The following is a 15,376-nucleotide window of genomic DNA, read 5'->3' on the forward strand; positions in this document are numbered from 1 at the left end:
AATGCACAAGCAACCAATAACCAATATAAGTGATGGCTTTTAAAAAGTATAGTATAGTCTTTATTGTCATTGTACAAAATAAATAGAACGAAATTGATTTTAGCCTCACTGGTGCAAAGTTATAGCGGAAACGAAAAAAGAAAGAAAAAGGAAAAAACTAGTCATACGTTTCCACGTGTGCATGGAGTGATTGTGGTTGTATTTAGAAGTCTGACAGCCCAAGGATAGAATCTATTTTTAAACCTATTTGTTTGACTGGTTAAATTTTGATGTCTTCTGCCCGATGGTAGAAGTGTGAAGAGACGCTGACCAGGGTGTGAATCATCTCTTGAGTATCTTCCTTACTCTGCTAAAGCAGCGAGATCTGGCAATGTCATCCAGTGGTGTTAGAGGGCAACCAATGGTTTCTTGTGCTGAATTGATCACTCTCTGTAGTGCCTTCCTATCCGCAGCTGTTAAAACCAGCGTACCATACTATAATGCAATATGTGAGGACACTAAAATAAGAGTTGATCTATTTTACATTTACCCAACAGATAATTGTTACTGGGTATTCTTTCAAGTAGATATGATCTTAAATGAATGAAGCAACCGATACAGTAGTGCTTAAAAATATGTAGCTTTGAATAATTTTTCTCAATGAATAAATGAACAAGTATAATGTTTTTGACTTCTCTTTCATTATTTTGATTCTTTTTGTTTAATTGGCCACCTTATTTTGTTATAGGACTTATGTGAAAGTCTGATTATATGTTCGGTCAAGGGTCGGCAACCTTAAACACTCAAAGAGCCACAAAGGTCCTAACCCGAAGACCGCCGTTCAATTTTGGAGCCGACTGGAAGTCTGGTTTCCTCACCATAGAGTCTCCTCCTAGCGTGGCGTCCTTTTTTCTCTATCTGTCCTAATCAAAAGTCCTATCAATTGTGGAGCTGACTGGAAAACCCGCCCCTTGCCATAGAGTCTCCTCCTGGCATGCCTTGATTCCTCCACCCTAACCGGAAGCTCCTCTCAAAATTGTGGTGCCGACTGGTGATAGGGAGCTGCAGCAGAGAGATGAAAGAGCCACATGTGGTTCCAAAGCCATGGGTTGCTGACCCATGTTAGATCATATTAATGCAGAAATATTGAAAGTTCAAAAGGATTCACAAACATAAATTACTGTACCTCTGATTTGCGTATTTGGTGATGCTCAAGGATATATTTCCCACCACTAGGAAGAATTAACAAGTGCAAAAACTCATACATTTGTATATCATTACATTTATTTTTCTTTTCCTTATGCCATTCAGACTTCTCATGCCCAATGCATATTGATGCAACATTCTGCAATGTTTCTCCTTTCTTTATGAACAAAGTGATAGGATACAGGTTACACCTGGAAAGAAGCATCATTGCTTTTCCATGATGATCTTACAAGATCTTACAAAAACAAGAATTAGGTAAAATATAGGTCTACCAAAGGTCAAACCAAACTCCGGAGACGTTTATATCTCATAATGCTTCACTGACAGTGGTTTAATATTGGGGTCTGATCTGTTCTCGAAATATATATCATCATAAGGAAACTGCTTTGGTCCCTGAAATGAAAGGAGACAGTAAGAATTAATTAATACCATGGAATGCTTAAAATGCAGAATCTCATATCAGAAGGCACAAATAACCAGAATTAAATCTGGTATCATTATTTGATCTGTATAAAAAACAAAATATTGCCTGCTGATGTAATGCAGTGTGTGATGTGAAACTTGATATGGAGGCAGAAGAGGATTCCTTCTTCTTCCTGGCCCATATTGCTGAGCAACAGGAAGGAGCTCCTACAAACAACCTCAGGACAGACTTCAATGAGGATGCTGGAGAGTGAAGGTGGCATTGACCTTAAATCCCAGTAGCAATCCTGACACATTCAACACTGTAGATCAGGGGTCTCCAACCTTGGCAACTTTAAGACCTATGGACTTCAGCTCCCAGAATTCCTCAGCCAGCAAAGCTGAGAGTTGAAGTCCACAAGTCTTAAAAGTTGCCAGGCATAGCAGGTAAGTCAGCCAATGGGTGCTTAAACAGACCTGAGTCTGTGCAAAGAATTGAAACAGAAACTTAAGCTGCTCTGAGAAGTAAACAAGCAGTCTGTCTGGGCTTGTCTGCTGAAATGAAACTGCTTGTCTGTAACTCTCCTGCCTTGTGTTTACTTGGACGAACCACCTGTTGGTATTGTACATTTATTCATCTATTCTTACGTACACAAAGAAGTTAATGAATCCAGCTGAATCAGTTATGTGTGTGCTTCTGGATTTGAATTTATGCAACAAACTCTGACAAAATCTAAAAAACCTACCCATTCTTTCTGAGTGATTTTTTCATTCATTCAAAGAAGCGGGATACTTTCCATTTGCCACAGAAAAAAAACTTATGCTGGTAATTCCAAGATTCTACTTCCCCACCAGTAAAGAAAACATCCTTGAATTAAATGTGAAGTTTAAAGTTCCAAAGTCAGAAACAAGTTCTTTAAAAACCAGTCACTTATCTCTTATGCACAAAGTTTAAAAAAAAGTGCAAAGGACAACTAGTATCAAATCTTAAAGCTGACAAAACTTCAGCTAGTAGTAAAAAAAAAAAAAAAAGCTCTAAAAATGGTATTCACACGAGAGGTTTGGTTTTTGGAACCACGGTCTGAATTTTCTGGATCAACTTGCTATTTCAGTGATGTAAATGTTGCCCACAATGGGCACTCTAAACAAACTGCTTTAGCTCCACCTGCAAAGTATCTCCTCTCTCTCTCTCCCTTTTTAATTGGGAAGGCATCTACTGTAGTGGCCAAAATTATGGAAACCTTTTGGGAAAAGTGTATTCTTGAGATTTGATGGCTAATGCCACCACTTTGTTTGAAGTAGTGCCATAAATTATATATCAATGGAAAGATAATTTAATCAAGAATGTAATGCAACTAAGTTTGTTCAATTATCTGTATTCTATGAACAGTTATAGCCAAATAACTAGAAAAAGGAAGCACAACTCACTTAGGTTGATAACGGGTAGCTTTCCTTCACCTGATTGTAGCCAATGTGTGTGTAGAGAGCTAATCAGGTGTCATCTTGTTTTGGAAACGAGCCAATCAGATCACAGTAGGACTCAGTTATTGAGGTCATATATTGAAACTGAGAGGGGGACATTTGTCAGTGTGTTATGTGATCACTATCAAGTTGGTTGGTTTTTTTTGTGTTCTTTCATTTACTAATAAAATTAAAGTAATGGTGCAAAAAGTTGACTGGTCACCCAGAAAGTGATGTAAACTAGTATCATTAAGTGAACAAAACTACAGTTATAAAGAAATTAGAAGAAAAATTGGTGGAAACTTAACCAAAAGTGGCATTTCTAATTTTTTGACGAGGTATAAGGAGACTCAGCCACTACAAAACCACACTGGTGAAGGCAGGAAAAGGTGCACAACAGCAAGTGAGGATAGAAGAATGAAGAGACTGTGCCTACATGACAGAAGAAAACCATCTGGGTGTATACAAGAGGAAATGGCGCAATGCAATGTGAACTTCAGCGCAAGGACTGTTTGGTGCAGACTGCAGGAATTTGGTCTAAAATCTAGAATCCCACAAAAAAAAGCTGCTATTCAAATAGCAAATTCTTCATAAAAGTTATTGCATTAGATTCTTGATTAAATTATCTTTCCATTGATATATAATTTTATGGTGCTACTCCAAAAAAAATCAAACAAATAAACACTGGTGTTATTAGCCATCAAACCTCAAAAATACTGTACTTTCCCCAAAAGGTTTCCACAATTTTGGCCACTACTGTATGTTGAATAATGTCTGCCTATGTCTCTCCCTTTCAACTACAGCAGCTCTTCTTGACTGGATTAAATCTTATGCATTCATATATACCATAGACATCCCACACAGCTGGGGAAAAAAAATTAATGCAACCTTCTACTACTGTCCTATTTCTTGAAACTATACACAGCTAAGAGGCAATTCTAAGATTCTAGTTAAAACGATTTTAATAGATGAGAGAGTGTTTCCTTTTCCTGAATTGTATCGAGGCACTTGAATTTAGGCAGGAACTTTTGCATATCTCTCCAACCACAGAGATTCAAGATCTCTTGAAAAAAAAAAAATTAGATTCAGAACTTACCACAGGTTGGTATATTGGAAACATTTCACCAACAAGAGCCATGCCTATCATGATTCCAATAAACCCCCAAAAATATCTCTTCATGATATGCCAGGAAACTTGAGTTGGGGACGTATCAACCCGTGACCGTACAAACAAATCGAAGCTCTGGTGCAACTGATTAAAAAAGATAAGAGACAGGATTAAACATTGTGGTAATATACTGATCTCTCGATCTCTCTCTCTCTTCCTCTCTCCTTTTATGTATAAAAAGGCTGCATGTATCTATGTTCCAGCATAACTCTGGAACGCCTCCAGCAATTTCAACCAAACTTGGTAGACAGATGACGTGTGTGTTCCAGCATAATTCTGGAATGCATGGGCCGTTAAAGAGGGAGAGTGTGGCATCCTAGAGCGGCAATTGTTTGCAATGTGATGGGAGGGGGAAGGGAGAACCTGGGCCATTAAGGAGAGTGAGTGCAGCATCCTAAAGCAGCAATTGTTTGTGATGTCAGTTCCTTCACAGCTTCTTCTGGAAAGCCAACTGTGACATTCACCCTCCAGTGGACCAATGGGGAAGCACCTGATGGATTTGGGGCAAAGAGCCAGGATTGTAAACAGGGAGGGAAAGAGGAGTGAATGGGAGGGGGAAGGGAGAGGGCAGGGATGACGGGCATGGGAGTAGGGGGAAGAAAGGCCCCTTTCAATGGTCCCGTCAGACAAAAGCTTCGGGGCAAAGTGCCAGGATCGTAGACAGGGCGGAAAAAGAGGAGCTCATGGGAGGGGGAAGCAAGAGGGCAGGGATGATGGGCATGGGAGTAGGGGGAAGAAAGGTTCCTCTCAATGGCTTCCCGTCAGACAAATGCTTCGACTATAAATACCAGGGCAACGCTGGGTTATCCGCTAGTTGTTAAAAATAAAAGATGTCCACAAAGTTGCTGCTGAAAATATTATTAATCAGTAGTTCTCAATAGAAAAACCCAGTCACCCCTTTCACTTATAAAACTTATCTCTGAATTCTGAAAACTCTGAACACGAAGCAAAGATCTAAAGTTGGCTTCAATGAATGAAATAAAACAGGCGCAGAGTCTCCTTGACCTACGGTCAGTTGCTTAATGGCCATTCAAACTTCCAGTGGACCAATGTGGGAGATATTTACGACCTGGATTCATAGTTCCGATGGTCCCCCCCCCCCCAAGTCATGTGAACACACTTGAGGTGCTAGGCAACTAGGCCTAATTTATGGCAGCATCCCACAATTACATGGCCGCGTTTTATGACAGTTTTGTTGAAAACTGGCATTCGCTGCTTTTGCCAAAAGCAAACCATCACATGATTGACCCACTTTATAACCATCATAGGCAGGCTCCATTACAGTTGTAATTCGAGAACTAGGTGTAAGCTGAAATGCTGTTTCACAACATATTTGTTAAAGACTCTTCATTTTTCCAAAGTATACTAGAATAGCATATTGAAGCCATCACTTTACTATTTATATTGCTTCTGAGGCAAAATGTGACAGTCCAATAGCTGGCCAATAAAGAACTTTTGGTCAAGTTTAACAAGGACACAGTGGTATTTTATTCCTTTCCAGGACACAAAAATAATGTCAACACCAGAATCAGAGTAGGGATTTCAGTGCTGATCTAAAATGAGAGAGAGAGAATATGCTTGAGTATTGGACTCATGGAAGGATCGAACTTTTTACCAAATATATTATTGCACTTAAGATATTCCATTACTAATGACTTTAATGTGGGATTCTGGATTACAAACTGAATTGGTAGGTAGACCTCAAATTAATTCTTTATCTTACCGGTTCTCCAAAATTACGCCTCAGTTCAGGGTAATCCCACTGATACCATGGATCTCTTTCCTGTGCGGATTGATCTGGGAGTTTGGGATAGTCACCATAACTATGAAAATATGAGAACAGAGCTTTTTATGGACCCAAGTTATTTCTAAATCTTTTCAGTGCTTTGATAAAAAAACAGCAATACAATTTACTAGTGATTTAAAACAAGAAAATTTAATAATCTGTCTGCCAAACTTAAAAACTGGACAAGAGGGCTGAACCTTGGAATGATAGTAGTATCACACTACCATCTTCCTTTATCTCTTGCAGGTTGAATTGTGCATTTTTAAGTATGGGGATCGGACCACAAACATATTGTCTATCCATATTATAGACAAATTAACTGCTGGATAAATTCTGTGCTCAAAAATTGAGGAGAAATTAATTAATATAACCAACCAACGTTTGAATATCTTACACATTTATCTTCAAAAAGCATTCCTGCAAGGGATGTCTCCACTATCAAACATTGCTTTCCCCTTTTCCCCCTTGGCTGCAAATTCAACATGTTATAGTCTTGTTCCAACGTTATAAGAAATACAACAAGGCAAAAAGATATTGGAAAATGATACAATCATGGTTGGAACAGATGGTGGGAGATCAAAGTTTGTTCAAACCAGAACTTTTTCTCCTAGGCATAATACCGGAGGGGTATAAGAAAGATGTGCTCTATCTAATTATACATGTATTAACTGTGACGTGTATTATGCACAGTATTGGAAAAAGAAAATATCCCATCAAAGTTGGACATAATTAGGAAAATTCTGGCCTTTGCGGAAGCAGATAGGCTCCCCCTTGAATTAAAAGGGGAATCAGAATACTATGAAGTTTGGAATAGATTTTACTATTGGTATAAGACAAGGTGACAAGACTGGAACAAACTGTAAATAATGTGAATGGATAGAAGGATAGATAATGTATTAAGTAGGCTAATAGTTATTGAACGAGATTATTTGTATATAATGTGATTGTATGGTCATTACGACTTCGCTGTGTTGCATTGTTTTAAATGTAAAAACAATAAAAATATATTAAAAAATACAATTGTTCATCAAAGAAATACAGGATATTTATTACTTGAACAGAAGAAAAAAAAATGTTTTTTGAAATCACAGGGCTAGAATGGGCCCCAATTTAATTCTAAGGCAAGCCATACTAACAATTTAATTAACTGATTAACAGTGTAATTCTAAAGCAAGCCAATACTGTGCATGTCAAAAACAGATCATGCCAGACTAATCTTATTGCATTCTTTGATAATGTGACAAAATTAGTGAACCAGAGGAATGCCGTTGATATAGTTTACTTGGACTTCAGTAAGGCATTTGATAAGGTAGACCATAACCTACTACTAGATAAAGTAGAAGAATGTGGGTTAGACAGCATCATCACCAGATGGCTTTTTAACTGGCTGACCAACCGCGCTCAACGGGTAGTCCTCAATGGAACTGCATCTTCATGGAGGGAAGTGTGCAGTGGAGTACCCCAAGGCTGTTTTAGGCCCAGTACTCTTCAACATCTTCATCAATGATTTGGACGAGGGAATAAATGGGGAACTCATCAAATTTGCAGATGACACCAAGCTGGTAGGAATAGCCAACACTCCAGAAGATAGGCTAAAGATACAGGATCTTGACAAACTTGAACATTGGGCACTATCTAATAAAATGAAATTCAATGGTGAAAAGAGTAAAGTTCTACATTTAGGCAACAAAAACGAAATGCACAGGTACAGGTGGTACCTTGCTTAACAGTAGTAACTGTGAAAGGGATCTTGGAGTCCTAGTGGACAACCATTTAAATATGAGCCAGCAGTGTGCAGCATCTGCCAAAAAAGCCAACACAGTTCTAGGCCACATAAACAGAGGGATAGAATCAAGATCACATGAAGTGTTAATACCACTTTATAATGCCTCTGTAAGGCCACACTTGGAATACTGCATTCAGTTTTGGTCACCACAATGTAGAAAAGATGTGGAGACTCTAGAAAGAGTGCAGAGAAGAGCAACAAAGATGATTAGGGGATTGGAGACTAAAACATACTGTATGAAGAACGGTTGCAGGAACTGGGTATGTCTAGTTTAATAGAAAGAAGGACTAGGGGAGACATGATAGCAATGTTCCAATATCTCAGGGGTTGCCACAAAGAAGAGGGAGTCAAACTATTTTCCAAGGCACCTGAGGGTAGAACAAGAAGCAATGGGTGGAAACTAATCAAGGAGAGAAGCAACTTAGAACTGAGGAGACATTTCCTGACAGAACAATTAATCAGTAGAACAGCTTGCCTCCAGAAGTTGTGAATGCCCCAACACTGGAAGTCCTTAAGATGATGTTGGATAGCCATTTGTCTGAAACGGTATAGGGTTTCCTGCCTAGGCAGGGGGTTGATTAGAAGACCTCCAAGGTCCCTTCCAACTCTGATGTTGTATTGTATTGTATTATTGTATGTACTATTGGAAATAATACACAAATTGCTAAGTAGACATTTATATTTCTGATTTAAATAATGTTGCACATGTGATTCCACTATTCCTTCCAAATGTAAATCTGCTTTTAATCTAGATTTATATTTTTAAAGATTTTACTCATTTCCCAATGAATGGCAACTATGGAAGTCATTTATTATGAGGCTACGATAAACTTATATAGACAAACGCTCCACAATCCTGATATCACAACATTTGTTCCTATCTTTGTACAATATTTGGTTTCTTGGATATACAAATACAACTTACCCCACACCATCATCTGCATATGTCTTATAGTCCTCCAGTGTCAGGTTGTATTTCTTTGCAGCAGCTGCCTGCTCTTCTGGAGTCTTGGGGTATGGCCCTGGAAGCAGATGTCTGGGCAGATCTGAAGCTAAAAGCAGAAATAGCAACAAATCAAAGATAGTGAAGAGAAAAAAAAGTACAGTGCAGTCTGGCATATCTATATCTATCTCCTGAATTTTACAAATAAATCAAGGCTTATACATCCAAAACACCTTCCTCCTCCTATTTCTCCCACAACAACCATCCTGTGAGGTGAGTTGGGCTAGAGGGATTGGCCCGAAGTAGCCAACTGACTTTCATGGCTAAGGCAAGACTAGAACTCAGAGTGTCCAGCTTTCTAGTCTGGTGCCTTAACCACTAGACCAAAAGTATCTATCTTTGCTTTTACTGACTGCATTAACAACGTAAGAGGGAATAAAAACCTATGTTACTTGTAGTAATAGAATTCATGAATCCATTACTTAGTGCCATCTTAGAGTAAATTCAGATGGGATAATTAAAATTAGTCTGTCAATGAAAAGGATCAAGGTTACTTTTAATAAAATTGTATTGAAAATAGAATTTTACAATAGAAACCACAGAAGCTACAGAAAGTAGAACAGAATACAGACACACTAGAAGACATCCAAGTTCCGTTCCAACTTTTCTTATTATATTAAATATATAATATAAAGTATATATAATGTGTGTAATATAAAATGAGAAACAGAAACAAAGAAAAAGGAAAATATTTAAAGAACTGCTTTTCTTTAAAGCAGTTATTAGCATAATTATTACCACTTTCTCCCTCCCAAATTATGTATCTTGGTTTTCTTCTTTCCATAAGCCACATTTTTAAATCAGTAAATCCTGAAATCACTAAACCATTTGTGTCCATTTTCAAAAAAAAAGTCCATGACTTTTATCAAAGTAATTACTGTTCCTTCCCTAAGTCAATTTAAACCCTTTTAACAAGTTCTAGCATCTTCACAACCCACTCTTCCATTGTGGGTGGTTCTGTATATATATATATATATATATATATATTTAATCTCAGAAGATTAAATCATGGCAGCTGGACTAGAGTTTATGAAATGCTTTTGGCCTGGTTGATTGAATCTTCATTCACAGGTATTTTTGTGTGTTGCCCTAATTCCTTTTGTTTTGGCTACCTGACCCCACACATCATGATTTAAACCACTAGTAAAAAGGCTTGATTTAAATCAACTCGATTTAAATCATAATTTTTAAAGAGCAAGTGTGATCTCTGTCCCGCAGTGGCTCCTCCTCTGACCCGCCGTTGACTCATCAACAGTCCCATTCACTTTAATGAGATGGTTGGTGACGCGGCAGGGACACAACATGGTGAAGGACATGGCAGGCAGCAGGTGAGTGGATGCCCGCTAATAGTCGCTGCCATGATGGATCTGAAATGACAGGTGCTCTTTAATATTGTATTTATAAGCTGCTTAGAAGGTTTCACTTTCATTTTTACTGCTTGCCCTTCCTCCTCACGCTTAGAGCCTGGTACAGAGGCATTCCTCTTCACACAATCATACAGTTTGTAGTGTACATAGGTTTGCAAAACAATGGGATAAAAGAATATACCTGAACTTTATTTTATGATTTATCTCATGGCTACTGTAAAATTGTGTGACTGCATCCATGTGGTCCATGTTCTCTCAGCTTGCAGAGCTTGGATTCATTGAATGAGTTTACCAAAAATGTAAACACTGCAGAATATACAGCCTGATGCTACACAACTAAGCTCCATTTCATGCTGAAAAAACTAAATTATCAATGTATCTTGAATAGAAAACTATCTTTAGATTTTTTTACCCCAAAAGTACTTTATTAAAATAAATTTGATAAAAATAAAAAAACCCTAATTTAAAAAACCCAATTTAAATTTAAAAAAATCTGTTCTTTTATTTATTTTTATCCACCCTGCTCAGAAACCCGCATTAGGAACTCTGGGAGTTGAGGCCCCTGAGGAATTCTGGTAGCTGAAGTCCACAAGTCTTAAAGGGGAAAAAGACAGCCGACGTCCGTAAGTCCCCCCCCCTCCCATCTGTCCCGCCCAGAGCCCAAGCTGCAAGGCCGCCCCCCTTCAGCGCAGAGGTACTCACGGACCGAGGCGGCGGCTGCCGTCTCCCGGTGCCAACGGCCAGGAGACCTGGCGGAGGAGAGCGCGGAGGCGGCCCCGAGTAACGGTGGCGGCCATGGCGTCTCTCAAGGGCGGCCGCCGGGTCGAAGCTGAAAGCTACAGGACTTCCTGTTGGCCATAGAATTTTCCTGAAAGAGAGCCGCTGGCCTCACAAGGGCTGACCCGGAAACAGCTTGCGCCACCAGGTGGCGCCAGACGCTCCAATCCCATACTACGCTTCTCAAGCCAGAAGGGGAGAGGCGAGTCTTACGGGGCTCGATGGTGCTTTCTTCGGCCATGGAGTCGCTCCCCCCCCCGCCCCCGCTCCCTCTTCATTACGCCGTAGCCACCTGGCAGATTAGCGAGCCCCGGACATTTATTTTATGTATTCAATTTAAGCATCTCTCACAGAAACTTAAAAAGTTTAGACAGAATACATGAAGTGGTGTGGGGGTTGACTAGAAGACCTCCAAGGTCCCTTCCAACTTTGTTTAACAACAACAACAACTCCGCCGTTGCCGGTCCCAAGGCCGGATGAGAAAGGAGGAGGGTTGGGGTCAGGTTGGCAACCTGGCCCCATAAAAAAATCCCCACCAACCCATACAATATGGTGAAAGAAACAAATAAAAATTCTATACCGCATCGGTCATCGCGCAGGTTAACAAGGGCTGTGGCGGATGTTGAGGTCCCTGGACATCCGTCGACAAGTGAGCTGCAAGTAGACCAGCCAACAAAACGCGCATAATACACCAGACATCACACTGGTTGAGAAAAATAAGATTACAATCATAGACATCGCAATACCAGGTGATAGCAGGCTCGACGAGAAGGAATATGAAAAAATCGTGAAATACCAGGACTTAAAAAACGAAATTCAACGATTATGGCACAAACCAGCAGTGGTAATTCCAGTGGTATTCGGCACACTGGGTGCTATTCCAAAAGCACTGGAATTACATTTAAAACAGTTAAAAATTGACAAAATCACCATCAGTCAAATGCAAAAAGTCGCACTGCTTAGATCTGCACGCATATAACGGCGTTTTTATCAAAGTCTTAATGTGAATGGTGACACCAAAAGTGAAAAACCAGAAAAACAGGCCACAGTTGAATTCTGGAAAGAATTGTGGGAAAATGCAAAGGACTACAACAAGGAAGCAAAGTGGATACATGACTTTGAGAAAAGCATTGGCAACAAACAAATGCAAGTATTAGAAATAACAACTGAGATGGTCAAAAATCGAGTAAAAAAGGTAAAGAATTGGACATCACCTGGAAAGGACCAATTACATGGTTTCTGGCTCAAATATCTGACCAGTTTACATGCAATATTGGCCAGGCAACTGAATGAAATTTTACAAAAGAGCCAAATTGATGAATGGTTGACAACTGGAAAAACATACTTGATTCAGAAAGATGCAACTAAAGGAACAACACCTGAAAACTACAGACCAATAACATGCTTGCCAACAACCTTCAAATTACTCACAGGCATTATTGCAGATAACATGATGGATTATTTGGAAACAAACAACATCTTGCCAGTAGAGCAAAAAGGCAACAAAAGAAGGAGCAGGGGCACAAAAGATCAGCTCCTAATTGATAAAATGATATTAGAAAATTGTAAGAACAGAAAAACGAACTTGAATATGGTCTGGATTGATTACAAAAAGGCATTTGACTCACTGCCACATAGTTGGATCATAAAATGCTTAGAAACAACTGGCATTAGCAAAACTATTACATCCTTTACTGAAAAGGCGATGAAACAATGGATAACTGAGTTGGCAGTAGGGAATGAGATCTACGGAATGGTTAATATCAAGCGAGGAATTTTCCAGGGTGATTCACTTTCACCTCTTCTCTTCATCATCGCAATGATCCCACTATCAGTAATCTTAAAAAAAATAAAATGAAATTAGGCTACCAAACAGCCAAAGAAGCTGAAAAAATTTCGCATTTACTATATATGGATGATTTGAAACTATGGAAAGTCAGAAATAGAAATCCAATCATTGACAAATACAGTCCAAGTATTCAGCACCGATATTTCAATGCAGTTTGGCATGGAAAAATGCGCCACTGTATCCATAAAAAGAGGCAAAATCACTGCACATGAGGAATTGAAATGCCCAATGGCCAACTAATTAAATGCAACAAAAATGAAGCCTACAAATACTTAGGCATTCTGCAGTTGGATAATATCAAGCATGGAGAAGTAAAAACTATTGTCAGGCGAGAATACACCAACAGAGTTAGGAAAATTTTGAAATCTAAATTGAATGGTGGAAATACAATCAAGGCCATAAATACCTGGGCAATACCAGTTATAAGATACACAGCTGGTATAGTTAACTGGACACAAGCTGATTTGGACATTTTGGACCGAAAAACCAGGAAACTAATGACAATGCACTACAGTTTACATCTACGTGGTGATACTGATAGACTATACCTGCCCCGAAAACCAGGTGGCAGAGGATTATTACAAGTGAAGCAAACAGTTGAAGAAGAAAAACATGCACTGGCTGATTATTTAAAAGAAAGTCAAGAACATCTATTAATCGAAGTAAAGAACAAAAAACTACTGAAGGCCCAACAGACGAAACAAGAATACAGAAAAGATGTGATAAAATCAAGAATGGAGAGTTGGCAGAACAAAACACTGCATGGCCAATTTCTGGAAAAAAATAAAAGATAAAGTGGACAGTGAACAAACTTGGTTATGGTTAACAACAGGTACATTAAAGAAAGAAACAGTGTCACTAATCCTGGCTGCGCAAGAACAAGCTATCTGCACAAATGCCATTAAGGCCAAAATCGAAAAATCCTCTGATGATGCCAAATGCAGACTTTGCAAAGAAGCTGATGAAACTGTTGATCACATACTCAGCTGCTGTAAAAAAATCGCGCAGACTGATTATAAATTGCGGCACAATTCAGTAGCACAAATGATCCATTGGAATTTGTGCAAAAATTATAATATTAAAACAGCAACAAACTGGTGGGAACATCAGCCTGAAAAAGTCACCGAAAATCAGATGGTCAAGATCTTGTGGGATTTCCGTATACAAACCGACAAAATACTGGCGCATAATACACCAGACATCACACTGGTTGAGAAAAATAAGGTCACAATAATAGACATCGCAATACCAGGTGATAGCAGGGTCGCCGAGAAGGAACATGAAAAAATCGCAAGATACCAGGACTTAAAAATCGAAATTCAACGACTATGGCACAAACCAGCAGTGATAATTCCAGTGGTAATTGGCACACTGGGTGCTATTCCAAAAGCACTGGAATTACATTTAAAACAGTTAAAAATTGACAAAATCACCATCAGTCAAATGCAAAAAGCCGCACTGCTTGGATCTGCACACATATTACGAAAATACGTTACAACGTCCTAGACCCCTGGGTGGGGCCCGACTAGTAACCAATGCCAAATCCGGCGAAACAACTGGCTGCTGTGATACAATTGTATAATAATAATAATTATACCCAGTGTTTGTGGAGGGCACAGCAAAGCGACACATCTGCTCACAACTTGATAAAGACAAACAATAAATATACAAAAAGTAGTAGCAGTCATGGAAGCATCTGGCCGAACTATGAAGACCAGGACTGGGGCACTATCGCCAAATAGATCCTGGCAAAGTTCATCCACTAGTGCTTGGTCTCCAATCTTGGCTGCTTTAAGACCTGTGGACTTCAACTCCCAGAATTCCTCAGCCAGCTTTAAAACTTGTGGACTTCATTATTCAAAAAATTATAGAATGTGCGGAAATGAGTAAATTGACATTTGAAATTAGAGAACAAGAAGATGAACAATTTTACAAAGTTTGGGATTTGTTTTATCAATGGTTAGATAAAAAAATCATGGTAATGGAAAAAGTGGGAGAACTTTTTATATTTTAAGAATAATAGAATTGTGGGAAGTTATCATCCAGCCCTCTCCCAGGAAAAAATGAAATATCCTAGGAAATATTGAAAAGGCAGAATATTTCTCTGGATGTGAAAAGAAAGAAATATGTTTTAAAAGACAGAATAGTTGTCTGTAGCTTCTTGCCCACCCCCACTTTGTCAATAGGCCCATTAAGAAGGCCAGGCTAGCCCACTTTGCATAATAAAGACTCCTCCACTGCAGCTGTAGGGGGAAAGGATATTACTCAACTGACCACAAGGCATCTGAGAACTCATCACAGCCTAGAGAGTAGCCCCCTGCATGGCACCATGGGAGTCTTACAACCAATCAGAATACATTTTTTACACAGGAACAGGAAACAGAGAGGTGGGCAAGCCCCTTCCTCAGTCCTTCTCTCTTCTTCTCCACCTACATTGAAGCATGTATCACCTTTTCTGTTCAGGGCTCAAGCCATGTGGCCCTGTCCAACAATAAACCATCTTTCCAAGCAGCCTCCATGTCTCCAGTGTCTTCTTCCCCACTTGGAGCTGAATCCAGAAGGACATTTCTTTCAACAGAATGATACATGCAA

The 15,376-nt window shown here is 39.2% G+C and overlaps 1 protein-coding gene across 1 annotated transcript; it reads right to left on the reverse strand.

The window, feature by feature from the left end:
* Positions 1 to 1,241: 1,241 nt before the first annotated feature.
* On the reverse strand, positions 1,242 to 11,024 carry NDUFB8 (NADH:ubiquinone oxidoreductase subunit B8). Its single transcript, XM_014069049.2, has 5 exons — positions 10,865 to 11,024; positions 8,714 to 8,840; positions 5,940 to 6,039; positions 4,145 to 4,300; positions 1,242 to 1,578 (listed from the first exon to the last, which is right to left on the reverse strand). Exons 1-5 carry the CDS (start codon positions 10,953 to 10,955, stop codon positions 1,486 to 1,488), a joined length of 567 nt encoding a protein of 188 aa, XP_013924524.2. The 5' UTR covers positions 10,956 to 11,024; the 3' UTR covers positions 1,242 to 1,485.
* Between the last annotated feature and the right edge of the window lie 4,352 nt (positions 11,025 to 15,376).

Source organism: Thamnophis sirtalis, unplaced genomic scaffold (genome assembly GCF_051295495.1).
Source record: "Thamnophis sirtalis isolate CommonGarterSnake01/CBP01778 unplaced genomic scaffold, rThaSir2_p1.2 scaffold_15, whole genome shotgun sequence".
In the NCBI taxonomy this organism is placed as follows: Eukaryota; Metazoa; Chordata; class Lepidosauria; order Squamata; family Natricidae; genus Thamnophis; species Thamnophis sirtalis.

Excerpts from the sequence above, each read along its gene's own strand:
- NDUFB8 (XM_014069049.2), bottom strand. The coding sequence starts at position 10,955 with ATGGCCGCCACCGTTACTCGGGGCCGCCTCCGCGCTCTCCTCCGCCAG. Across the intron at positions 4,301-5,939 it reads GGCGTAATTTTGGAGAACCG|TTGCACCAGAGCTTCGATTT; the intron begins GTAAGATAAAGA and ends TTTTTTAATCAG. Across the intron at positions 1,579-4,144 it reads TTCCAATATACCAACCTGTG|GGACCAAAGCAGTTTCCTTA; the intron begins GTAAGTTCTGAA and ends CTTTCATTTCAG.